The sequence below is a fragment of the Pteropus medius genome, unplaced genomic scaffold (assembly GCF_902729225.1).
Source record: "Pteropus medius unplaced genomic scaffold, Ma_sr-lr_union100, whole genome shotgun sequence".
NCBI lineage: Eukaryota > Metazoa > Chordata > Mammalia > Chiroptera > Pteropodidae > Pteropus > Pteropus medius.
Window position 1 is genome coordinate 43465688 of NW_024344378.1, and position 27682 is coordinate 43493369.

At 33.9% G+C, this 27682-nt stretch overlaps 1 protein-coding gene and 1 pseudogene across 4 annotated transcripts; both read left to right on the forward strand.

The window, feature by feature from the left end:
* On the forward strand, positions 1-27073 carry DDX50 (DExD-box helicase 50). 4 transcript variants are annotated; one of them, XM_039871978.1, is made up of 17 exons: positions 64-216; positions 2688-2769; positions 3041-3152; positions 3513-3809; positions 6079-6154; positions 6531-6709; positions 8187-8304; positions 8420-8605; positions 9060-9205; positions 12145-12294; positions 19210-19371; positions 19816-19935; positions 20612-20685; positions 20911-21070; positions 23601-23735; positions 24892-24936; positions 26572-26850. In XM_039871978.1, the coding sequence occupies exons 4-17, from the start codon at positions 3621-3623 to the stop codon at positions 26848-26850; spliced, it is 2019 nt and encodes a 672-aa protein (XP_039727912.1). In that variant the 5' UTR covers positions 64-216; positions 2688-2769; positions 3041-3152; positions 3513-3620. The 4 variants fall into 4 exon arrangements, with proteins under 4 accessions (XP_039727909.1, XP_039727910.1, XP_039727911.1 ...); XM_039871975.1 differs by lacking the exon at positions 2688-2769 and having other exon boundaries at positions 1-216; positions 3099-3152; positions 26572-27073; XM_039871977.1 differs by lacking the exon at positions 2688-2769 and having other exon boundaries at positions 62-216.
* Positions 21484-21602, forward strand: LOC120609822 (uncharacterized; annotated as a pseudogene).
* Positions 27074-27682: the final 609 nt, after the last annotated feature.

Consider the following 27682-nt stretch of genomic DNA (forward strand, 5'->3'; position numbering starts at 1 on the left):
CGGTGCGTGTCCCGGAAGTGACGCACGGCTTTGGCCCAGCGGCTGCCCTGCCCCCGTTTCCTTTCACGCTGTCGCTCTCGGTAGGTGCTTGTGGCCGCTGTGTCCAGAGGGAGGCGGCGGCGACGAATGATGCCTGGGAAACTCCTCTGGGGGGACATTATGGAGCTGGAGGCACCCTTGGAGGAGACCGAGAGCCAGAAGAAGGAGAGGCAAAAGGTGCGCTGAAGATGGGCCGCGCCTCCTTTTGGGCTGCGCTGGCTTGGGTGGGGAGGGGAGCTGTTCCTGATGGCCTGTCACAACCGGGCCGGAGCATCCGAGGGCCTCTCCTCGCACAGCCATTGCCCATTCCTACCTTCACACCTCCAACTTGGAGAAAGGCAGCCCTGGGCTTTGGCCCGGCCTCCGTGGTCCCTCAGTCTTCCCCGTCGGCGCCTGCGAGATGGGACTCCATCGGCGCGGAGTGTGTTCTTTCTCTCCTCTTCTTCCTAAAGCAGCGAGACCTGCTATTTGCTTCCTGTTGGCCGTCCCCAAACAATGATTAGGAAAACTGATTGCTTTGAATATGTTACTTGTCCGTCACCCTGACCTGTATGCGAGAATCTTGGGGAGAGCGATTTTAGGTTTACAAACTTCGATAACTAGGCTTTAGAGGCTTAAGGAAAAGTGTCAGAGCCACCGTTGCCAGGGTCCGGCTATAGTGGAAATCGTGTGTGTTGTATTAATAGCCTTTACTCTTAGTATTTACATTTAATCCGCAAGTATTTATGGAGTTTAATATGTGCCAGACTCTTTGCTGGGCACCAAAGAGTTTAAACAATTTCCTGCCCTCAAGAAGCCTGTAGAGTTGTAGAGACTTCCCACCCCACCCCTCCAAAGAAAGAGACCTGGAGAAAACAGCTGAGGATGGTAAGGAAGTGTTATTCCAAGGCTGATGTTTGACAAAGAATGAAAATATTCTGTATAGTCCCAGAGAGCAGAACCTACCCTCATCACCAAGGTAAACTTGCCATTCCAGCCAAACAATTATTAACCATTTTAACCATTTTAAAGTGTACAGTTTTGCAGCATTACGTACATTCACATTGTTCTGTAGCCACCACCACCATTCATCTTAACTTTATCCTTCCGAACTGAAACTCTGTGCCCATTAGGCACCAACCTCTCCATTGCCCCCTCTCCTCAGCCCCAGGCAACCACCATTCTGCTTTCTGTATGAATTTGATTACTCTCTAGATACCTCACATAAGTGAAATCATCTGGTAGTTATTTTAATTTTGCCTCCTCCTGAAATACTTGTTTTTCCTTTTGCATTCAAATTCTATCCATCTGTTAAGGTCTAGAGTTCTAACCAGTGTACATATAACATTCCCCTTCAGAGTTTTGTTCCAGTGCTATCTTTATCATTCGATTGGCATTTATTATGCCCTTCCTTGTAAAGTTAGCTCATTTTTCCTATGTATCTTTCCCTAGTATTTCTCAAAGATTCTTGAGGGAAATGACCATATATTTGTCTATCAATACATTTCACTATATTCTTGTAAATTAGTGGCTTTCGCATTGTAGACTCTCCAGAAGACTTGTTGATTTTCCTTTATGAAAGATAACTACTAATCTGGAAAGAGATTGGAATACTAATAGAAAAAGAGCCTTTGAATAGTGATCTGGCATTGAGATGAAGATAACTTTGGTTTTGGATATGTTGAACTATGAAGCTGGGCCTTAGGTTCTCAGAACTGGAATGCAAGTGAGGAAGGAAGCCTGGCAATGTATGTTGAAGCTGTGAAAATGGTATGAAAATGTGCATAGAAAACAGACTTAAGGAGCATTGACAAAAGAGGAGGAAAAGGAACCATTGAAGGTAGAGGTAAGAAGATAAGGAGAGAATATAGAGTGTCATGGGAGCCAACGAAGTGGAAAGTCAAGCACTGTGCATCTGATGTGGAACAATATATTTCATCACCTTATGATATTGCTGGGCTTGGACCTAGAGGTCTCACTTTACCTTGCTTCATTTCTACGAAGTGCAGGGCCCAGGAGCAATTCAAACCCCAAAGCTGGCTCTATATAAATGACCTTGTTTTTCTATTGGCCCTATTGATTTGGAGAGATGTTGGTTATTTCAGTTAACTAAAGAATAAATGATGTAACATATCACTGTATAACTTATGTTAATGTAAAGCTCTACTGTTTACAAAGCATTTTCACATACCTTATTTTTCTTGCAATTCCTATTTTATGGATGAGAAAATTGTATGTGAGAGTACTCTGTAAAAATTGTGTAAATCATGATGAAATTTTTGGTGATGGTAGTTTTTATTATCACTAATCACTCTAATTTATTTTGAACATTTGACCACGTATTTCCAAATTATTTCTTGCTGTCTGCAAATATTAAAACACTGGCCAACAGTTTGGCTTTTTAAAACTAAAGTTGAAGAATAGTCCTTTTTTGAAAAAATTAAATTCTATTAACTAAATTTTAAAAAACTTTAAAAAAGTTTCCAAGATTAATATACTTGTTTTCATGAGAATATAACAATTGGAGTTTTACATGAATTAAATAGTTTCATTTGGTTTATTTTTTCTTTAACCTGTTATTTATCGATGTTCAGAGAGGAAGCATGATGTAAAAAGAGCATGGGCTTTCAAGTCAGATGGTGCTTGATTTCTGGCACTTCAACTTGCAGGAAATCCCACATGTGGGTCAGTAACAGAGGCAAATTACTTACCTTTGAGAACTTCGGTTTCCTCATCTGTAAAATGGCAGAGGTAATACAGGTTCGCTATCCCTTATCCAAAATCCTTGGGGCTAGATGTGTTCTGGAATTCAGAATTCTGGGGATTTTTAGAAGGGTATCACCCCAGTAGGGTTTGGGGCCCCCAACCTGTAATGAAACACCTTAATTCTAAATATGAATATCCATACTAAGTATAATAAATAAAGATTACTTTAGTTCAAGTCAAATTTAGCCACCAAATGAGTTTGGGTCAGGTAAGGTTTTGTCTCCAAATAAGTTACAAAAAAACTTTCGGTTTTCAGAGCTTTATGGATATCGGAATTTCGGATAAGGGATTATGGACCTGTACTTCCCTTATAGGGTTGTTATGAAGATTTAAACAAGATAAGCCGAAAACACATTACACAATGCTGGGTAGGTAATAAATATTAATTTTTTTCTTTTGGAGTTATTCGAAGTTTTTGTTTGTTTGTTTGTTTGTTTTTACATTTATGTATCTCCTTCTTCTGAAAAGGAGCTATTTTAATTTCCCTTAAATCTAATTATGGGATTAGAAAGGGGCTAGAGGCCAAGTCTTGAGAATGCAAGAGATGGGATGAGAAAGAAAGCAATAGGCGAAGCAGTGGCTTGGCATTAGCAACCAGTCTGGGTTTCTACCAGGGAACTTTTCAGGAAAACAGTAGATTGTGCTTTGCTGGTTGGGGAGTCTTGTTCTAACTTCTTTTAGAGGATAGTTTGTGAACCTCCTGTCACTGCTTCCTTGTTTTTTTACAGAGTGACAGAAGGACGTCAAGGCACCATTTTGACTCAGATGAAAAATCAGAAACAAGAGAAAATGGTGTTGCCGATGACCTGGATGCTCCCAAGTCCAAAAAAGCTAAAATGAAAGAGAAGCTAAATGGAGACACTGAAGAAGGATATAATAGACTTTCAGATGAATTTTCTAAATCTCATAAGTCAAGAAGAAAAGATCTGTCAAATGGAGATATTGATGAATATGAAAAAAAATCAAAGCAAGTGTCATCCTTAGATAGTTCTTCTCATAAGTCAAGTGATAATAAACTAGAGGAGGTATGGATATTTTTTGTTTTGCATTTGACATTATCCTGAAATACAGACTAATTTGATTTTTTAGACTACTTAGAATTGATTCTATAATATTACCTGCTTGGTGTCTAGTACCCTCAGTTGGACCAGGGAGTCTGTACAGCTGTAACCTGAGCCTTTTTTCCTTTGTCCCTTGTTTTTTTAAGGTATTGCCTTTTCTTGATGTAGAGGTTATGGATGGTCAGATTTAAACCTTTTCCTGTACATTTGGGTTATTAAGCAGTTTTTCCAAATTGGTTATTGATGGTCACCTACTTGTATTTCTTATGGTTATTTCAGTCTCTACCAGTACTCATGAATTGACTTCTGACTTCCTGAAACAAGGTACATAAGCCCTCTTGACTTTATGTATTTTACCTTCTGCTTTTTATAACAACAGCATTTAAATGATCTTTAAGTCTTATTGTAACTCAATCTTAAAGCTGTCTGCATTTTTAAAACAAATGAAACATAAAATGATCTGAAGAAATCTTTCTCATGAGTATTTTTGAGAGATATAGAAAACATGTTTAGTGTAAAATCTGCAGCCTTTGCCAGTACCTGTCGAGTAGATATTTTCTTGCACAGAATTTGTTCAGTTTGTTTTTGCAGTTTTCCTCTAGCAGAATTCATAAATCTTCCTAGGTATTATTAATTGTCAGTAAATTACTTAGTTCCTCAGAAACAACTTTGATAGTCTTAATAATTCTTGGTGATTAGTAATTTTTTATATTTTTTAAATCTGGTAGTTGCTGATAATTTAAGTACATTTGAGCTTAATGTGTAATATATGGGGAGCTTTGGGAAAAAATGCTGAATTCTTGCCTTACAATGTGTGTTTTTTATTTGTGAATTTGTTATTGGTCAGGAAGCACAATGTTAGCTGATCTAAATAAGGTCCTACAAATCTGTATTGCTAGTAGTGGAATGTACAGGTTGCTCTTGTTCTGTTGGGATTTTGCTTGATACAATGCTTTGTATCATAATAGGCTTAACTGTTTATAATTTTGTTTAGATCATGTTAGGGTTTAGGAATTCTAACTCTAGGAATCTATCCTCCTAAGGAGATAATCACAAAAGATGTGCACAGATGTATGAATAAGTACTCTTATCACAGTGATATTGTTGATAATAGCCAAAAATTTCAACATCCTAAATGTTTGAAATTAATAAAATATGCTATATTCATGCGAAAGCATACATCTGTCTTAAATGTCATAGAAGAGTGTTAGAAAGGCATTTAGTGTATCTTATTAAGTGAAAAAAGCAGATTTCAAAACAGTAAATGCAGTATTGTCTTATTTTTACTTTAAAAAAATCAATATGTGTATAGAGTGAGGATTGGAGTAATGTGCTTGTAATGTGGCTTTGCTGATTGGATTATAGATAACATTTATTTCTGTTTATAGTTTCTAAAATTTCTACAATGAAAATGTATTACTTTTATAATAAAATAATTTTTTTTTATCTTAAAATGAAGATACTGTTAAGGTTTGCTTAAATGGCTTACAATTTGAATTTGATACTATGTGTTCTACCTGATTCCCTATTTGAAAATTGCTGTTATGTGTGGTTCTGGAACTACTTTCTTTAAACACGTCAATAACAAAGTTTATGGGTAGATATATTGTCTCTTTGTTCTATCTGTATGTTGACTAGTACACAGTTTTCAATAGATGTTAAGTGATAATGTTATGCTAACCTGTATATATGTTAAAGAAATTTTCAAGCTTACAGAAACTTTTCTTTGTATTAGTGACCTAAAAAATGCTTTTTAGAGCCGTAGAACAACTTTTTAACCTTTATTTTTAAACAGTTTACTTTCCTCGTGCAATTTCCTTTAGGGCTGTTTTATAGGCTGATGTTGATCCTCGCAATTAATATTTTTTGTATCTGTGAATATGATTTAGATTATTAAATAGCTCTTTTGTAATATCTTAGTCAAATGGAAATATATTTTAATTTATGTAGTAGATGTATTGCTAAAGGGAGATTTATGTGTGAATTGATCATTCTTAAATGTATTATGGGAAAGTGTATTAAGTAAGATTGCTATTTAAAGGGATACTTTTGAAATTAACAGAATTTCCCACTAATTTATCTTGTAAATTAATCTATACAATTTTTCAAGTGCTAACTAAAGTTGATTTATTAGCTCCTTTAGTAAAACTAAAAACAGTAAATGACTAAAAGATTCTAAATACCTAGTCGAATATGAATTATATTAGTTAGAACTTTAATTTCATTTTGACAGACCCTAACACGTGAACAGAAAGAAGGAGACTTCTCCAATTTCCCTATTTCTGAGGAGACTATAAAGCTTCTGAAAGGTACTATGAATTTTAATGGATATGCAGTTGAAAATCTAAATCTAAAAACTAGATTTTATAAAAACTCTGCCTTTTCCAACTAAAAGGAGAATATAGAAAGTATAGAGAAATAGTTCTTCTTTAATTGCAGTTATTTCTATATCATCCTTTTTGGTATTCTAACCTGTTTTTAACTCTAAAGAATTATATGTGTTTGTCAAAAGTTCAGACCAATTTTTAAAAATAATTTCTCTTTGGGATAGGAATAACTGTACATGTCACTAGGTGGTATATCTTTAGGCAGATGTTGAGGAATCAGGATTACCATTTTCAAATAAATATATCTTTCTCTAATGCTAGTCTTAAATAAATATTTCAATGAAATCTCATTTTGCAGGTCGAGGGGTAACATATCTCTTTCCTATTCAAGTTAAGACCTTTGGTCCTGTATATGAAGGAAAAGATTTAATTGCTCAAGCACGGACAGGAACAGGAAAGACATTCTCTTTTGCCATCCCCTTGATTGAAAGACTCCAAAGAAATCAAGAGACAATTAAAAAAAGCCGCTCACCAAAGGTAACCATTATAGGGAGTAAAAGGTTTAAACATTATTCCATTGGAAAAGGAAAGAAAGTATAATAGTTTTAAGTCCAAGTATTCCCAATATAGAAAACTTTGGCATAAAATAAAAATTTGGCTCCTAAAGCAAAAATTTGTTTATTTTTAACATAAGAAATTCAAGTAATGCTAAAGTGAAGTAGTTACTGCATATGAATGTAATGTGTATGGATCCATAGACATCTTTGATAACTGTGTATTATGAAGCCAGCATATCTAATTTTAGGAGTATTTACAGTTAGTATATTTAGTGACCTTTTTCTTTTTTTTTTTTAAGTCATGACTTTTGCTTTTAAACAATGAATTTGCTAAAGAGGTATTCATTTATTTTGTCATTCAGCAAAGAATATTTATTTCGCTGGTTGACTTTTTAAGAAGAGATTATAGAAATGGTATTACTGGTCCCTATGTTTTTGGAATACTGGAGATCTGTCTTAATTTATAAGTGGTAAAGAACAGATAGGACCTATTGAAATTTTAGCCCAAAATTTGACCTTTTTAGAACCCGTGTTCACTTTAAGGTTCATAAAAGTGAAGAAAAAAAAATCAGCATTATAATTTGAAAGGATGTGATTAAAAGTAATTTGTTCGTTGAGACTGTTAAATGATGTTACAGTATGAAACTAAATTTACATATGTGAATATAATTAAGTCATAATACTCTTGGATCAGGTTGGCCAAGAGGACAAATCTTTTTCAGAAAGTTTTGCTTCTTAGGTGAAATTAGGAAAGACTGCAAATAATAGAAATAGGACACAGTTCTAACACTGCCTTAAAAAACTTTTATGCTAGAAGTACATTACTGGAGATTCCAGCTCCACCACTTCTAGCTGTTTGATCTTGGGCAAGATTCTTAACTTCTCTAAGACTCGGGTTCCTCATTTGTAATATTAGGATAATAATGTCACCTTATAGGGTTTTTGCGTGTATCCAATTAGATAATTCAGGTAAAACACTAGTGCCTGGCATATGGTGAGCATGCATTCATTCATTCATTCGGCAGATATTTTTTGAGTATCGGTTCTGTCCAGGTTGAAATGTAAGGAATACAGTAACTCAGACTGACAAATTCCTGTCTTCATGGAGTTTACATTTTAGTGGGTAAGAGACAATAAGCAAATAAGTAAAATATAAATATCTTACATGATGTAAGTGCAAAACAGAAACAGTTAAGCAAGGGCGAGGGGATATGAAAAGAGAGACTGACAAGCTTATTGAGAAAGTGAGTTTTGAAAAGAGACCTGAAGGAATTAAGGGAGAATATAATAAATATAAGGTATTATTCTTGTTGTTATTTGTGCTCTTTAAATACCACGACATCAATGTTGAGATTTCTAGTTTTAAATGTGCCTTAAAAAAAAAAAGTTTTCTCAGTTTGAATTTAGATATCTTTAGAAAAATATGTATCATTTTGTTTTTTAACTCTCCTGCTCAGGTACTCGTTTTGGCTCCCACAAGGGAACTGGCAAACCAAGTAGCCAAAGACTTCAAAGATATAACTAGAAAACTAAGTGTGGCGTGTTTTTATGGTGGAACATCATATCAAAGCCAAAGTGAGTAAATAAGTATGATAGTAGCTCAAAGATCTATTTGCTACTTAAATCAAAAGAAATAATAGGAAAATATATATTTTATTTACATATTACTAATATTTTTCTCCTCTCACAGTTAATCATATTCGAAATGGTATTGACATCTTGGTTGGAACCCCTGGTCGCATCAAAGACCATCTGCAGAGTGGCCGATTAGATCTTTCTAAATTACGCCATGTTGTGCTTGATGAAGTGGATCAAATGTTAGATTTAGGTTTTGCTGAACAAGTTGAAGATATTATCCACGAATCCTACAAAACTGGTATATCCTAATTAAAAATAAGCACGTTAGCAATTATTCTCTTAATCTAAAAGCTTGTGAATTTTTTGCTTCATAATTTTTACATTGTCTCCAGTGTTCTAACAAAACTGAAGTTATTTGTTCTCTTCCTGATCAAGAAAGTATAATAGCATACTTAAATTATTTTCTTAGCTTTTTATGCTTTATAGTCAGTAGTTACATTTACTAATACGTTTTGCTGGTTTCTTTGCTCATTGTTCCTTAAATTTTCACCTTCCTTCTGGATTCAGTTTTCTTCATATTTTCTCCCAGTTATAAAAGTTGAAAGTTTTAATAATTGCAATGAAGTTTGTATGTTCAATTCACCCCATGTTTTGAATTTTTCATTATTTCTTTGAAGTCTGGGGGGATTTTTAAGAGCTGACTACATCCTGGGGTATTAAGAAAGCATTTGAATTCTTTTTGTTTGTTTAAGATTCTGAAGACAATCCTCAGACTTTACTTTTTTCTGCAACTTGCCCACAGTGGGTATACAAAGTTGCAAAAAAATATATGAAACCCAGATATGAACAGGTTGACCTTGTTGGAAAAATGACTCAAAAGGCTGCAACTACTGTGGAAGTAAGTAGCTTTCCAGCATGATAAATTTTAACTTTCAGTTGGTATTTTGAAATTTATTGAAGCTAAACTTAAGTTTTGGGTACCAATTCAGGCCAAATCTTTCTTTATTGCCCTTAGTCAATAAGATACTTATATATTTCTATAGTCTGAGACTGTGGAGCAGAATAGAATAAATGAAAGAGGGAAAAGTATGTGCACAGGCAAGTCCTACCTAACAGAAGATAACCAAGCAGCCATAGAGACAAACTTAAACATAGACAAACTTTGCTAAATATTGTGATAAAAGAGGTGATTCATATCAATCCGAAAAGAATTGTATTGGAATAATTTGTTAAAGCTTAGGTGAAAAAATGTTAGATCCTCATCTCATAGTCTATACCAAAAAAATTCCCAAAAGATTTTTAGAAATTAAGGCATAAAGTTATTTAAAGCAGGTATAGAGGAACAGTTATTTGATTTCGGGAAAGGGAAGGCTTTTCTAAACAAAGTCAGAAGACCATACCATAAAAAATAAGGTTGATAATTTCGACTCTGAAAATTTAAACTAGTAGTATGTTTTTTAAAAGAAAGATAATATTTGTATGATTTATGACAAATATGTTACATATATGTAATTTTTCCATTTAGTAGATGTACATATATGTGTATGTAGATAAAAATAGGTTAAATGAACAGTATTATAATCTATAAATACAATGTAATGGTTAAAAAATGAATTCGAGTAATAAAAATTAAATTACCAAGTGATATGTATAGAATTATACTATTTTTAAAAAGTACACAAAAATGCTATGGATTCTTTAGGTATTTATGTAAATATACAAACATAGGTTGGAAGGGTGAACATCAAACTAATAATAGTGATTATTTCAGGGAAAGGACTTAAACAGTACAGGATAGTCAGAGGAAGCTTCATATATTTTTTAATGGCTGAAATTTTTACAATAAGAGTGTAAAATGTATCAGTGAAAAAAATTTATTAAAGATGTTTTCAAACATATACAAAAATTGAATAGTATAAGGGATCTGATGTACCTATCACCAGGCTTTAAGAATGATCTTTTCTATACCCCCATATAGCCTTCATCCCTACATGTGAAGCATTTAGTCATCTTTTCATCTTCATGTAATTTTATATGTTTTTAAGAGGATAAGGGCTCTTTAAAAAGCAAAACCAAACCACAGAGTTATCACAGTAGAAGAAAGTAATTCTTTACTATCGTTAAATATCTAGTTCCTCATTATTCTAGTTGTCTTTTTTCTTTTCAAATCTGGATCCAAATAAGATCTTCACTCTGCCACTGTCTTAGATCTTTTACAATCTAGTACATTCTTCTGTCCCTTTTTTCCTTGTAATATTTTGTTGAAAAGAAAGATCTATTGTCTTGCAAGTTTCCCACAGTCTCAATTTTGTTGATTTGCACCCCTGTGGTGTTATTTAACATGTTCCTCTGCCTTCATTTTCCTGTGACTTAATAGTTAGATTGTAAAGCTTGATCAGATTTGGGTTTTTTTTTTCCTTTTGAGAGTGGGAAAAGAAGCAAGACCTTGTTGTAGGTGATAAATGATTCTTGGTTTTCTTGTGCTTTTTCTGTTTTCCAGGTGTTCTATAATTAATGTGTTACATTTAAAAACAATTTTATTGAGGTATAATATATGTTAAAGTGAACAGATTTTAAAACGTACAACATAAGTTATTTATCATGAAAATTTTCAAACACACCGAAAAGTTGAATTTTACAATGAACACCCATGTACCCGCCAGGTAGATTCTGCCATTAATATTTTACTGTATTTGCCTTATCACATATATATCCATCCCTATACCCATTTTATTTCTTGATGCATTTCAAATTGCAGAAATCAATATACTTACCCATAAATATTTTAGTATGCACATCTTTAACTAGAGCTCTCAATATTTACAAATTTTTTATTGAGGTAAAATTCACATAACTAAAATTAACCTTGTAAAGTGTACAATTCAGCGTCATTTAGTACGTTCGCAATGTTATACAGCCAGAGCCTCTATCCACTTCCAAAACATCTCATCACTGCGAAAGGAAACCCGGTAACCGTTTAGTAGTTACTCTTCATTCCCTGCTTCCCCTAGTCTCTGGCAACTGTCAATCTGCTTTTTGTCTCTGGTTATACTTATTCTAGATATTTCATAAAAATGTTATATAATATGTGACTTTTTTGTCAAGCTTCTTTCACTTGGCATAATGTTTTTGAGGTTCATCATATAATATGATTTTTAAGAGATTTGCATACAAAAAATGCAGACTTTTAAGTATACATTGGCTTAATTTTGACCAGTTCATCCATGTGCATAACCCAAACCCCTATCAAAATGTGGAATGTTACCATCGTCCCAGAAATTTCCCTCATGCTTCGGCTTAGCCCCCCATCCAGAGGCAACCACTGTTCTGATTTTTTTCCACCATAGATTAGTTTTGCCTGTTTCAGAATTTCATGTAAATGGAATCATACTGTTTGGACTCTTTTTCTGTAAGGCTTCATTCACCCAGTTTATGTTTTGAGATTCCTCTATATTGTTGAAGGTGTCAGTATTGGTGTGTCTGTCTGTCTGTCTGTCTGTCTGTCTCCCTTCTTCTCCCTCCTCCACCTCCCCTCTCCCTCCTCTTCCTCCTCCCTTTCTCCCTCTCCTTCTCCCTTTCTCCTCTCACCCCTCTCCCTCTTTCTCTCTCTTTCTCTCTCAGTTCCTTTTAGTTACTGAGTAGTATTCCATTGTATAACTATATCATAATTTGTTTATCCTTTCACCTATCGATAGCCATTTGTATGTTGTTTTTAAATGGGGTTCAAGAGAATCATTGTCTTATTGTCTCCCAGGAAAGCCAGTTCTTGAATAGACAGAAAAAATTACACCTTTTTACTCATTTTAATGAAACATTTGGCATTTTCTCTCCTCAAAGCATTTGGCCATCCAATGCCATTGGTCTCAGAGGCCAGCAGTTATTGGAGATGTCCTTCAAGTCTACAGTGGGTCAGAAGGGAGGGCTATTATTTTCTGTGAGACCAAAAAGAATGTTACTGAAATGGCAATGAATCCGCACATAAAGCAGGTAAGCCTTTTTTCATACTTTCTCTAATCGAGATTATCGGGATGAAGCACTCAACAAAAAATCATATTATACTTTGTGGACCAGATTTGATAGTCATTTTTAGAATTGGATCTAATTCAGAAAGAAGTTGTAGCCACCTTCTCATAAGTCAGGATGGAATTCTATCAATTTTCATCAGGTTTTTTTATGATTTTACAAATATGATCTTGAAAATGCAGAAGTTGAAAGAAAGTGAGTTTCTGTGGGTAAGAGTGGGTAATATTTCAGAGTTGTATTATAAAACAAATCACAAATATTTATTGAATGAATGGATCAGAATACTAAATCCATATGTTTTTTTTTGTTTTAACTTTTCATTGTGGAAAATTTAAAACACAAAAGTTGACATTGTAATGAACCCTATGTATTCACTCTCTAACTGCAACGATTATTTTATTTCATCCAAATGCCACTCACTTTCTGCTCCAGGATTATTTTGATGCAAGCCTTGGATGACATATTATGTCCATAAATATTTGAGTATGTGTCTTTAAAAGAAAAGGATTATGTTTTAAAAACATGCACAGTAATGTTATTGCATTTAAAAAATTAACAATAATTAATATCAATTAGTGTTCAGTCTCTGTTGCCTCATAAATGCTTTGTTTTTCCTTTTATAGTTTTTTCCCTTGAATCTGGGTCCAAATAAGATTCTTACATTTTGTGATTTCATTAAATCTCTTTAGTATTTGGATTCCTTTTATTTTTTTTCTTGTTTAGGAAACCTGTTTCCAGAATCTAGAATATTGCTTCCCTGTGATATCATTTAACATGTTCCTCTGTCTTCTGTATCTCCTAAAAAATTCAAGTTTGCTTGTTTCATTTGGGCAAAACTATTTCATAGGTGGTGTACTTCTTTCAGGAGGTGTATAATGTCTAGTGTTTCTCTTTTTCTGATGTTAACATCCATTGATAATAATGCTATCAGTTCTTAGGTCAATGTCTCTTCAGTCATTTTTGTTATCTGTGACTTGTTATCTAGTAGACTCCTGAGGATGGACTAATATCAACAGGACAATATTGCCTGTTGATAATAGCTTATTTTTAACTTCATAACTGAAAATCATTTCGGCTGAATATAAAATTCTCGGTTCACATTTTCTTTCCTTCAGTATCTTAAATATGTTTTTTCTTTTGTTTTTGGATTAAAGCATATTTTTTCTGTTGTTTTTGGAATAAAGTGTCTGATGCCAATCTGATTTTTTTCCCCTTAGAATTGATTTGGTCTTTTGTCTTAATGCAAAAGACTTTCCTTTTTATTTAAAAATCGTTTAGTTATACTAGAATATATTTTGGTGGTGTTGGTCACTTTTTCTGGGTACACAGTATACATGTTCAATTTGTAGTTTCTAATATATATTTTAATTTCAGCAAAACTTTCTTGAATTTTAAATTTTTTATTTGTTTTTTTCTGATTGCTTTGGGGTTTTTCTTTAGGGACTCTTGCTATATGTATGTTGGCTTTTTTTCCTCTCTCCTTTTTCACTTTATCTCAAATCCTTTTTGTCTTTTCTTCGAGTTTCCGAATTTCTCATTTTTAAGGAATCATCCATTGTGTTTTACTCAATCTTGTATTCCTTTCAGTATAGTCTTCATTTATGAAAAATCTTTATCTTTTATTGATACTTCTTTCTTGAGTCATTTCACATCATTTCTGAATTTTTCTCATTTTGATATTTCTTGTTCTTATGTCATTTAAAAAATTTCTTTTAGCGCATTCAGAAATATAATGCTATGGTTTTCATCTGTTTTGTGGGCATGCCTTTCTAGAGCACTTTCATTAATCATGGAGATACTATTCTGCTTATTCTCCTCCCTTCTAATTACTTTTTTTGGAGTTTAACTGTGACTTTTTCTATTGTTCATTTTTAGATGTAATCTTTCTGAATGTTAGATGAGGCTGTGTGGGTCAGAATAGTTTTCTACTTCATAGCTCTAGAGCTGTTTCTCCTGTGATTTATTTTTAAGTGTGATCTTTATTTTTTAAATTTTAATTAGTTTCAAGTCTCCTGTAATTTTTGTTAGTGTTTTAAGAATTCAGTCTGTAAATTATATCTCAACAAAGGTGTTTTTTAAAAAGAGACCTTCATTTTCTGAGCTCTGGCTGTCTTTTCTCTCAGTTTTATCTGGATCTTCTTTTTTTTGTTGTTGCTTCTATGACCACCCGGCATCTTCAGTTTGGATTCTAGGTCCAACAGTTTCTCCTCAGTGTGGGGCTTTGTCCTGACAAGGATGCATTGGCTTGCTTGTTTTAAAGTTGTTATAGGGTCCAGGGTGCTCCATCCTCTTTCAGACCTTATCTCTGGCTCCTCACACTCACCTCTGAAGGTGCAAAAACTCTCGCAGTTTCAGTTGCTGTTCTCATATTGGCCCATTACAGTTTCCAGGGAGTATCTGTTCCTAGGACTAGCAAATTCCCCCTATACATACAGGTCTTGTCCCTACCTGCTTATGTTTTGGAAATTATGAAAATACCTTGTCATTTAGTTTTGTCATAGATGTTGTCTGGATTTTTAATTGTGTTATCCTTGTTTTGCTCTGTTTGTTTTTATGTGGAAACTGGAGATTCAAAGACTTTGCTGTCACCATCTTCTCCTTGTCATTTTAACTAATTGTAGAGCTTTGGCTTTGTATCCAGTATAAACAGATGCTAAATAGTGTTGAAAGGTAGTTGATTTACTTTTCCTGTCATTGCTTTAGAACACTCAGTAGCAGCTGTCTTGCAGAAACTATTGTTTTATCTCATAGGGAGGAACTGCCTTACCGCAAGGGCTGTTTGAGAATTCTTAAAATATTATTGGATGGTGATCAGTTTCTATGGTTGGAAGTAATGCAGTTTTGCCGCCGCTGGTTTGCTGTTTAGGTAAAAATAGTAGTAGGACATCATTATGGATAATACAAGATTTTATGGACTAACAAGGGAACTTTAGTGATTAGTTTACTTTTATTTTTAAATTTAAATTTAGTTTTTCTCTTCAGGTCAGTTTTTACCAGAAAAATACCTTCTTAAGATTCTAAACAATTACACACACACTTACACAAACTTCTGGGAAATAATTTATTCATAACTTAAAGACCTGGTAACCATCACTGGTATCATGAATGTGTTAAGTCCCCCTTAGGACTAGTTATCAAGTAAGAAAATCAGTGTGTATCAAATTTTTTAAGGTGAATTTGAAAAATTCACTTGAAAACCTGTTCACTTATTTAAAATATGTTTGCTTATGACTGTTTAAAAAAAAAATAAGATAATTTTTTCTTTCTTGAACATTTAATTTGGGTTCCATGATATTATACAGGTTTTCTTCCTTCTCCTCCGACTAATCTCTCTGTTTTGTTGAGGTCTTTTTATATTCTTGCTGTGCTTTAAATATGGGCATTCCTCACTCACCTCAAACCTGTACTTATTTCTTCTCACTCAACATATTCTTCCTGAGCATAGTAATTAATAGCATAGACTTTGGAGTCAGACAGATCAGACAGTTCAAATCCCAGTTGTGTTACTAGCTGTGCAACCTTGAGCAAGCTACTTCATGTTTCTGTGCCCATGTTTCCTTTTTTAAAAGTGGTATTAAAAATAAATTTTTTATACTTTCAAGATTTAAATGTAGTCGTTTATTTAAAACATTTAGCACAATGCTTTTCTTATAGCAAGCAGCCAATAAGTGTAGAAATATAGTAGTATAGCTATGTATATAGATACATATATCTAGTCACTCCTATGGCTCTGGTTATTGTCTATATGCAGATGATGTCCAGATTTTTTTCCAGGTTAGCTTTGTCTCCAGAATTTAGTCCTATATGTATTCTACTAGCTAAAGACACCCCAGCCCATTATGTACCTAAAATTGAATTCATTCTCTTCTACACACTTATAAACACTATCTCCAGCGTTCCCTGTTGTTGAATGATACATCTACCTGTAGCCTAAGCCATAAATCTACCCTTGACTTTTCTTCCTTACCATATGCCATTTAGTTAACTCTAAAATATTTTTGGATTCTGTCTCCTATGTTTTAAAATGGTCCATTTTTTCCCACTACTGTTGCAGAAACTCAAAATCTGGCAGTCATATATAATATATTTCTTTCCTTCATACTCATTTCCACTCCCTTCACCAGGTCCTCCCAGTTTCATTTACTAGTAGTTCTTAAATTCATTTGTGGCCTAGCCTCTACTTACCTTTTCCAGCCTCATCTTTTTATCACACTTTTCCCTCATTTCTGCACTTTCTCCATATATACCATATTTCCTCTCACCTCAGGGCTCTTGAACTTGTAGTCTGTCTTGCTTAGGCTCCTCCTACTCACCCTTCCAATATCAGTCCAGATCACACTTTTTAGGGACTTTTTTTTTGCTCCAAACTAGGTCAGGTTGTCCTCCTATAAATGCTCTTTGCCTCTTAAACTCCTGCATCAACCATTACACTTTTTGGCTAAAGTTATTTATGTGCCTAATTATTTGATTAATGTTCCTGGCCAAAGTATAAAGACCATGAAGACAGAGGCAGTCTTGTTTTTGTTTGCTGTTTTATACCTAGTGCCCATCGTGTTGTAGATTACTAGGTATGTGTTGAATGAATAGATGGTTATTGGCACTGCTTTGGTGAGGCCACTGACATCTCTTTTGAATTTCTACTTTTGCCTTGCCCTTTTTATGTTGTTATTTATTTATCTATAATTTATTTGAATCAGTTTCAAGTATACAGTACATTGGTTGGATGTGTATAGCGTTCATAAAATGATCCCCCCAATTGCTCCCTCCCTCCCCTGGCTCTTCACCTAGCCAACATTTTAATGCTAACTGCATTCCCTCTGCCATGCTCCCCATCCCTGTGGCCATCTATCAACTACTAATTTGTACTTCTTTAACCCTTCACCCCATTCTCCCATTCCCCTAACCCCCATCCCCTCTGTCCGTCACCAAATTGTCCACTATATTTGTGAGTCTGTTTTTGATTAGCTTGTTCTTTTTGTTTCTTAGATTCCAGTAAGTGAAATCATATGGTATTTATCTTTCTCTGACTTAATTTCACTCAGCGTAATAACCTCTAGATCCATCCATGTCATTGCAAATGGTAGGATTTCAGTTTTTTAATGGCTGAGTAATATTCCATTGTACATATGAACCCTAATTTCTTTATCCAATTGTCTGTTGATGGGCATTTAGGTTCCTTTCATATCTTAGCTATTGTAAATTGTGCTGCCATGAATATTGGGGTGCATAGATCTTTAGAAATTATTGTTTTAGCTTTCTTTGGATAAATACCCAGAAGTACAATTTCTGGATCAAAAGGTATATCCATTTTAAATTTTTTGAGAAACCTTCATGCTATTTTCCATAGCGGCTGTACCAATTTGCAATCCCACCAACAATGTATGCCTTGCCCTTTTCTAATACGTTTTATACATTGTAGCCTTAGTGTTCTACAATGCATACATGTTCGTGATGATCTTACAATCATTCAATTGTTCTGTATTGTCCTCAGGATAAAATTCATATTCCTTTCCAACCTCATCTCTCACCATTTCTTTTAACTCTATGCTTTAGCAATACTGAAGTATTTGTAGTTCCCTAGACACACTATTTATATATTTTTTTTCTGCCTGGAACTCCCTAGCTTTCTGTTTCTTCTTTTACTTCAACTACTAGTTCCTTTTTATGTGTCAGTGTTACTTTCCTCTCAAACAAGATTGAGTTAGGTTCCCTTCCTAGGTATTTCTATAGCACCCTGCACCTGGTTATAGCACATATCACATTGTATTGAAAATGCCTGTCAACTTGTCTATCTAAAGACGGTTTCTTTATGATTGTTCCAGAACCTGGCATAGTGCATGGTGCATAGCAAGCACTCAGTGATTAACTCATGGGTGCATTAAGCTTAGATACAAAGGTTTAGACACTGTTGGGATTAAATCATTGTTAAGAACTTTAAATTGTAATGGTGGCTAGGAATACTAGGACACTTATTTGTAATACTAGGTAAATTATTTGCAGCACAAATGGAAGATAAATATGTAAGTAGTATAAATAGGTTTGATTTCACTAAAAGATACAGAAATGTGTAAAATTAAAACAACATTGGGAAATCATTTTTGCCTATTAGATTCACAAGGATTATGATTCATAATTTACAGGGTAGGTAGGGAATGATGAAATAAATACCCAGAATGTTGAAGAGTAAATGAGCCAGCTTTTTTTATAATACGATTTTGCAATAGCTTTTAAAATGTTAAATGTTTATCATTTTCCACCCAGAAATTCAACTTCTAGATATGTATCCTACTGAAATATACATATACGAAGGTGTCCAGATATATAAATACAATGTTGTTCACTCTAGCTTTGTTTCTGAAGGTGAAAATTTGGATGCAACCCAAATATTCATTAGTAGGATATTGCTAAAATAAATGATACTGCATCCATATGAAGAAATCATATACAGTTTTAAAAAATTAAGTAGAGTTATGTCTATAGATGTGGAAAATGGCTAAGATAACTTATAAAGTAGGTTACAAAACAGTACATATATAGCATCCCGTTTTTATAAGTAAATACATAAAATTATAGTATACGTTAATATATGTGAGAAGCATGTATATATTTAAAAAAATCTGGAGAACATAAAAAGAAAAAAAATATCTGTAGGGCTGTTCACCAAACTTAGCAGTGAAATTATTAGGAGACTGATACTAAGGGAAGCTTTTATATTTTATGTTAAATACTTTCTGTAATGTTTGACTTTAAAAAAAACAATAAGTACGTGTTATCGGGAAATAAGATTAAAAAACAATAAAGAGCATAGGCTTTATGGTGTTAGGGTGCTTTCAATTCTGAGTATGAGCTGTACACTTACTTTTCCCTTTTTTCAAATAGAATGCCCAGTGTTTACATGGGGACATTGCACAGTCACAAAGAGAAATTACACTGAAAGGCTTCAGAGAAGGTAGTTTTAAAGTTTTGGTGGCAACCAATGTGGCTGCCCGTGGTTTGGACATTCCTGAGGTTGACCTGGTCATTCAGAGTTCTCCGCCACAGGTAGGAAATGAGATTTGATTTGGGGAAAAGAAAAGTAGCTGTGTAAATTACCATTTTATTTACAAGATATTGTTTGTGGTATGAAAATATGTTATCTGTTCTTGCTCTTAGCCATTTTTTGTTAGTGTGATGTTAAATTGATTAGAATCTGATGCCCTTGCAAATTACTAAACTTCATTATTTAGATTTAAAGCATGGATTCGTACAAGGGAGTTATAAAAAGTTGCCATATAAAGAGTCCAGGGATGCGGTGGATAAAAAGATTTAAATCATACCCCTTTATCCCAAAATTCTGCGTAAAAATTCTTTGGGATGTTGAAAAGAGCAACAGGATTGAAATAAAAATATTATTATTAGTGATAGTTTGTTATTAGCATTATTATTTTGATGCCGGAATGTGTGCAACTTGCTAGATTTTTAAAAAGTATTACCTTTTCTTTTTAGGATGTTGAGTCCTATATTCATCGCTCTGGACGCACAGGTAGAGCTGGCCGGACAGGGATTTGCATATGTTTTTATCAACCAAGAGAAAGAGGTCAACTAAGATACGTGGAACAAAAAGCAGTAAGTAGAGTTAAATTATTTCAGGCTTTATTTATAACTTTTCTCAGTTTAAGCTGCATTTGGATGTGAAGCATGTGGAGAGCTAAATTTGTATTAGCTGCAAGACTGTTTTAATACAACTTTTATTGTGAAGACAGAAGAGCTGACTTTCTCATTTTTCCCATGAATTTCTCCCTTGAAGTGCATTGTGATTTTAGTACCTCTCAGTTCAGCCTTGTAAATGGGTGACTGTGACATTGTCTTGGTGTAATAGTTAAGACTATATTGAATAATGGTACAATAGCCAGTTTCTAGAAATTATACTTTTTGTGGTCTGAATTTTTTGTCATATTTCACATTTTTCCTATTTTTATGATGTTTTTATACACTTTTATATACTTAGTAAAATGAGAGGGTAATAAGAAAAAATGTTGATAGATATAAATAGCATTTTTTTCTTTTTTTGAATCAGCTTTATTTTGCAAGTGAAATTCCATAATTGTAACTAAGGGGCAATTCAGAAATTTTTTTTCTTTTTGTATATTTTATAATTGATGATATATTAGAAAATGCAGATCTTTGATCTGCTAGGGCTTGGAAATCCTTAAGTCCAAGAAGTGGAAATTCAAATTATATTAACTTAGGAATTAATTGTAAAGACTTCCATTTTTCTTTAATATAATTCTTTCATTTTCAGGGAATTACTTTTAAACGTGTAGGTGTTCCTTCTACAATGGATTTAGTTAAATCTAAAAGCATGGATGCCATCAGGTATGCTTTCTGACCTTGCTGAATAATTTTTTCTTTTGTATTAGGCTATTCATCTTTAAGCTCTCCTAGTTCAAATATCAGAAAATTTAATCACCAGTTTTACCAGCAGACATTTAGTTATATTAAAATACGAAAACGTTGCTCTTTCTTTTCCCATTCATTCTCTTTTCTTTAATTTTTTTCTCTTTGTCTTGACCAAGAAAATTTGCTATTTTTAAACCATAGGTCTCTGGCTTCGGTTTCTTATGCCGCTGTTGATTTTTTTCGACCATCAGCTCAGAGACTGATAGAAGAAAAAGGGGCAGTGGATGCATTGGCAGCAGCATTAGCCCATATCTCTGGTGCATCGAGTTTTGAACCACGATCTTTGATTACCTCTGATAAGGTAGAAATCTATGAGAAAATTGTATGTACTTAGATTAAAACTGAACCATAGTCATCTGTTTATTTGGAGAGAAATACAGGAAACTTTCACTTTACACAGTACTATGTTAACTGAAACTTACGTACTAGAACCTATTCCTTAATTTTTAAGTTTTCATAGAACCACGCAAATCAAGAAAACCATGCAGTTAACACAGTACCATGCAAAGTAAGAATTGCCTGTATATGTGGAGGGTGTGTGTGTGTGTAAGTAAAATCATCTGACATGGTCCCCTCTTAGATTGGTGTCAAATGTCAAAACAAACCATACTAGAGCCACTGGTTGCAAGTAATTCAAAGATTTGTTTATTACTCACTATGGTATAAGTGAGAGGAGTCACTGGGTGAGGGGACCCATAAAAAAGAGAGCTCCCTGTCTATGGCCATGCCACCCTGAACAAGCCTGATCCCATCTGATCTCAGAAGCTGAGCAGAGTCGGACCTGGTTAGTACTTGGATGGGTGGCCACCTAGGAAGACCAGGTGCTGTAGGCGAAAAAAATAAAAAGTAAGGGATTGTAAACTGACAGGGTCCTTGTAATCTGTGAGGTCAACCAAGGGTTGCCTCACCTAAAAAAAAAAAACAAAAAAAAACAAAAAAAACCTCTCTGTATGGATGGGGAGAAAGAGAGAGAGAAATTGTCAAAGAGAGTTGGTGGGAGAGGGGAACAAAAGGGCAGGGCAGGTAAATTTGCATGTGACTTATTTGGTATAGCATAAATGACTGCAGCTGGGTCATCTGTGGTTTTCCACCTGGCAGGTATTAAGAGTTTAGCCAAATGTCATTTTGCTGAGAGTGACAATGTGTCTAACTCTACTTCTCTGTCCCTACCACCCTCCCATTTCCTCCCCTATATATCTTTTTAAAAAATTAGGATCTAATTAAAGTTTATATGTTAAAATTGGTTGTTATGTCTCTCTTTTAATCTGGAACTGTTTTCTTATCTTTTTAATTGATTATTTGAAGTTTCTAGATAAGTTATCTACATAAGAATCTAGAATAGCTTATCTTCTGGATTTGGTTGGCTTTCTCTTCATTCATCATTTAACTTATACCTTTTTTCAGTCCATTTCATAAACTGGAAGCAACGTGAAAGCTTAGTTTTATATTCAGGTTAAGCAGCTTTGGCAAGACTACATTTTAGTGATAGTGTATACTTCATACTGCATCACATCGGGAGGCATATACTGTCAGATTGTTCTAGTACTAGAAATGCTTATTAGTTCGATTGCTTAAGATGGAAACTGCCATATATTCCCAATATAAAGGTATAGTTTACTCTCTATAATTAGTAAGTAGTCTGTGGGGTGATACTTCAGCACTGAGCAAATATCCTATCCCTAAAAATCCACTTCTTAAGAAAATACTGAGTCTTTTAGAGCTAAGAAGTACTGAAGAGGTCATTTAATCCCAGTCCTTAACTAACAAAAGAATCCCTTTTTGGCAGATGGGTCATCTAAACCTCTGATTAAAATACCTTAGAAATAGAGTGTTAGTGGTTTGACATTTCTTTTATGGATTAAAGCAAAATCCCAAGTGTTTACCATGAGTCTGCTACAGGGCCTTCCCCATGCTACCTTTTTGTCCTCATCTCCTTATCCCTCATCGCTCTCCCCTTGTTTCAGATACCCTACTTGCTGTTACTCAGACATAAACCTACTGCTGCACAAGGCCATTGTTCTTACTTGCACTATTCCAAATGTTCTTCCTTTTCAATAACCACATAGCTTCTTCCTTCACTTCATTTGGGTCTTTCTCCAAATAATAACCTTATCAGAGAGGTCTTTCTCCTTCACCCTGTTTAATATAGCTTACTCCTCTCATTACTCTCTATTCTCTTGCTCTGCTTTATTCTTCTTCATGATGCTTGTTACTATCTGACATTCTATGTTTGCTTATTTGTTTACTGATTACCCCACTTCCCCCCTCCCCACCAAAAGCCCACTAGAATGTAATCTCCATGAGAGGAAGGACTATTTAATTGCTGAATCTCTAGCACCTAGTAGAGTCTCTGGTGCATACATAGGGGACATTCAATAAATTTGTTAGATGAATACCTCCATATGGCTTCTTTGATCTTTTCGTTGTCCAGTAAAGTTTACAGAACAAGTAATTTTTGCTTATATAATAGTCACTTAAAAGTTTAAAGAGGTTTATGTCCTCTTGTTTTTCCACTCCAAGCTAACTTGGACTCATTCAGAATTGACTTCCTTAATTCTTCACTACCTTATTTTTTCTCTGATGCTCTAGTTTAATTATCTCTTAAAGCTTGATGGTTAGAATTAAATATAGTCTTTATAGCAATACATATAAGAATGGTACTTTCAATGATCTATAAGTCTTCTATTAATATAGTTTCTAAGAAGTTATGTTTTTTAGCAGTCATAGTGTTGGCCCATAAGTATACCGTTAAGTCATGAAGGGCTATAGAATTCGAACTTCATTGTCTTGCTGCTTTTTTTTCAAGAATAATGTGACTTTTATTCCTTAAGGGGTTTGTAACCATGACTCTGGAAAGCCCAGAAGAAATACAGGATGTCAGCTGTGCTTGGAAAGAACTTAACAGAAAGCTGAATAGTAATGCTGTGTCCCAAATTACCAGAATGTTCCTCCTTAAAGGAAATATGGTAGGCTTTTCTAGATAAGTAAAAAGTTTTTTAATCAACTACTATAAATGTTTATAAAGACTAGCAGGTTTTGTTCCTTTATTTTTTTGAAGCCTAATGAGATGAATAATATTATTTTCTCTGTATGTTAGTTGGTTTCCAGTTGTAAAATTTGGAGGAGTTATATAAACAACTCATTCCTCTAGAAAGCTATAAGTATTCTGCTTAGTTTGAGTAACACCCAAGTTATCTAAATTTCTGCCCTAATAGACTTATCATGTGTGGTTGTGTGTGTTTATTCTCTAAGTAACTTATGATTGCAACAGCTAAACAATTCTATTATTTAGGGAATATACAATATTGGTTTTTGAGTGGCCTGCTATTGGTTGTTAATGAGGAGAATGAAGTGAATTAAGTATTTTAATACATTTATTAAATAGCAAAGTTAAAGCCATCTGTAATATTAGTTACTGATTTCTTCTAATGGTTTTGAGAAAAGATGTTATATTTATTCACCTAACTTGACTATTGAGGTTAATTTTAGCCTATAATTTATTAAATTAATTATTTATTGGAAATAATTTTCTCAAAGTTTAATATTACCTTCAAAAAAGATTTGTGGCAAGTATGAGAAAAATACACACATTCAGAACAAATGTGGAGGGGAGGGAAAATATAACAAGATCCTTCAGCTAAGCTAGTTGGTACACTTGAGTTACAAAATTAACTTTCAACTTTTTGGCAACCAAGACCAAAGAGGAAACATCTTGGGTTACATCAGTCTCTTATCTGGTAAGCACTGCAGCTCTTCAGGAGAGAAACTTTCTGGCACTAAATTTTTAAAGGAATTTATTAGATGAATCATTGTACAAGGAACATAGTACAACATTATAGTATCTACAAAAATTTTTCTGAGGAATGCTCTAGATCCTTAGTGTAGTAGTATATTCTTATTAAATACTGTGTTTAGTTACTTTTCAGATTTAGAAAACACAGTAAACAGCCACTCTGTGTCATGGGTTGTTATATATTACCTGTTCTGATTCTATTAGGTATAGTCTGGGACACAGCTAATCTTTTCTTTTTATAGCTAATATAAGATTACCAGCAAGTATTAGAGTATTAGTAAAAAATTAACTCGTATATCTAAATAAAAATGTTTTCATTTTGCTTTTAGGGTGTTTGCTTTGATGTTCCCACAACTGAGTCAGAAAGTTTACAGGTATTTAAAAATTTTTATCTGTTAAATAATTGAATATATTTCTCTAAAAGATAGATATTTAAAAAATCGTAAGCACAATATCATTATCATGCCTAAGTCAATTAACAATTCCTTAATATAAAATATCCAATCTATCCAATCATAATTTAAAACATTTTCTATTATAAACAATTTCAAACATAAAAAATAGAATTGCATACTAAATCCTCATGTATCAATCACTTAGCTTCAGCAATTATCAACTCATGACCAATTTTGTTTCATGTATACTTCCATCCACTTCCCTACTCTCCTGTATTACACTTTTGAAGCAAATTCTAGGCATGCTATCATTTTAACCATAAATATTTCTATAAATAGTAAGGATACTTATTAAAAACATAATCATAATATCATAACTAACTCCCCAAAATAATAATTCTATATTATCCAACTTGTGTTTAAATTTCCCCTATTGTCTCCTAAATATTTTTATTTTTATTTATTTTTTTATTTTTTCTAGATATTTAATATAAGGTCCATAAGGTTCATACTGTAATTTGATGTTTCTTAATCTATAGGTTCTCCCTCCATCTCTTTTTAAAATTTTTCCTTGTATTTTACCTGCTGAAGAACGAGATTGTCCACTGGGTTCCTACATTATAGAATTTGTTGCATTCCTGTGCATATTTATATACATAATTTGAAACAAGAAGGAGATTATTCTGTTTCTTAAGTCTTTTTAAAAGTTCAGACTATATTGTGAATACATTTCTGTGTTAACTACATGGTTACTTTTTTTTTTTTTTTACAGTTACTTATTTTTAATGGTTCCTTAGTATTTGGCCATATGGGTGGCTAACTTTTCTTAATCAACGTTCTATTTTCTGACATTTTAGATTATTTCCAATAATATACTGTAATAAACAGGCCAGCCCTTAATTTGGTATACCTAATAAGTCTTTATACATTGCCATGTTTATCTCTTTAAGATGAATTTTTTAAAGATGACTGCTTGGCCAAAAGGTTTGCATATTTTTAAGATTTCGGTTATATATTGCCACTAGTGGTATGTTTGGGTGTTTGTCTCTGCTCACTCTTATAACCAAGATATTTTAATATTAATTTTCCTTGGCAAGTCATGATCGCAATGAAGAACAGTTAATGTAAAAGGATATGACATAGTGATGCTCTTATGAGCCACTGATTTTGTGTATGTAGAGTTGTTTACCCCGATAGCAAATGTTTCCAATGCTGGTGTTGACAGGTTTTTTAATCTCCATCATCAGCTCTCAGTTCTTGCTTCTGTCAGTATACCTGCTGAAAGCAGTGTACTACTTATTAGTGGTGAATTTGTTTTGTGCAGAGAAACCAGTGCTCTCTTTTAGAATGTGTAAACTGTGTATGAATTTGGAGTTTCAAAATGGGCCTGAGAGTTTCTCCTGAGACGAAAACTTAGGAACTTTAGTGAATGTACTTTGAATATCGTTTTTTTTTTTTTCTGGTTTTCAATTTTGTTCCAGATACTTCGAATTTAATGGATCAATGGCCTTTAGCTAATGGATAGTAGATATAAAAAAAGAGTCTACTGTACTCATGTGCTTGCTTATAGTTTCTATTTTGCATTTATATTAATCCTATAACTTCTCCTGACAGGCAGAGTGGCATGATTCAGACTGGATACTCTCAGTGCCAGCCAAATTACCTGAAATTGAAGAATATTATGATGGAAACACATCCTCTAATTCCAGGCAGAGGAGTGGCTGGTCAAGTGGCCGGTCAGGCCGGTCAGGCCGGTCAGGTGGTCGTTCCGGTGGCCGGTCAGGTAGACAGTGTCGACAGGGGAGTCGATCAGGAAGTCGACAAGATGGTAGAAGACGAAGTGGGAATAGAAATCGATCAAGAAGCGGGGGCCACAAACGGAGTTTTGACTGAGAATTTGATAATTAATCTACCAGTGTGAGCTTGCATATTTCTGCCTAATCATGTACATTATCCACCTAAAATTAGGTCATGATAGTTGAGGTATGTGTCTGCTATTTGCAAAGAAGTTGGTCGTATTTTTTTAAAAAGTATTTCACAAGAATGGTTGTAAACAAAACTACTTATGCAGTTATACCTTTGAATAAAAAAAAACTCCTTTTATTGTCTCTTTTCACTATGTGTTTAGAATGTTCCTCAATGTGATCTTTTAAAATGTTTTCTAAAACATAGCAGTCAAGTTAATCTTACTTGTTTACTTGCTTTTTACAAAATGTAGTGTATTTGCTTTCAGATTATTCCTTCCATAGGATATAGGGTAGACAATAAGAAATCCCTTCTACATTAAAGGGCTGTATAAACTGGTAACATGGTTGGTTAGGTGTAGCAATTTAAATTCTAGATATAATTAATTAAAAGGCTGTGCAATCAGTGCACACTCGATAATTTATTCAACAGATATTGGTTGGCTGTCTCTTGTGTGCTTATCACTATACTAATTAGTAGGGATATAGTGGTGAACAAAGGCATGTTAGTTCCTCCAGGAACTAACAGTCTAAAGATAGTCAAGCAGTTGTGAATGAAGTTAACATCTAAAGTCTAAGGTGAAGATAGGTATGGAATGCTAAGGACCTAGTTGGAGTGTGCCTAATGAGTCTTAGGAGTCGGGAAGACTTTTAGAAGAAATGATGCCCAAAAGGAGAAGTTAAAGTATCAGTTGATCTCGCCAGATATATGTGTATGGTGGGAAGAAGAATTTAGAAGGGAGAGGCTTTGCTGGTAGACC

What these genes read in the sequence shown, in the direction of transcription:
- DDX50 (XM_039871975.1), top strand. Translation starts at nt 127, where the DNA reads ATGATGCCTGGGAAACTCCTCTGGGGGGACATTATGGAGCTGGAGGCA. An exon ending in AACATCATATCAAAGCCAAA is followed by an intron (nt 8,305 to 8,419) that starts GTGAGTAAATAA and finishes CTCCTCTCACAG; the next exon opens with TTAATCATATTCGAAATGGT. An exon ending in AAAAGCATGGATGCCATCAG is followed by an intron (nt 20,686 to 20,910) that starts GTATGCTTTCTG and finishes TTTAAACCATAG; the next exon opens with GTCTCTGGCTTCGGTTTCTT.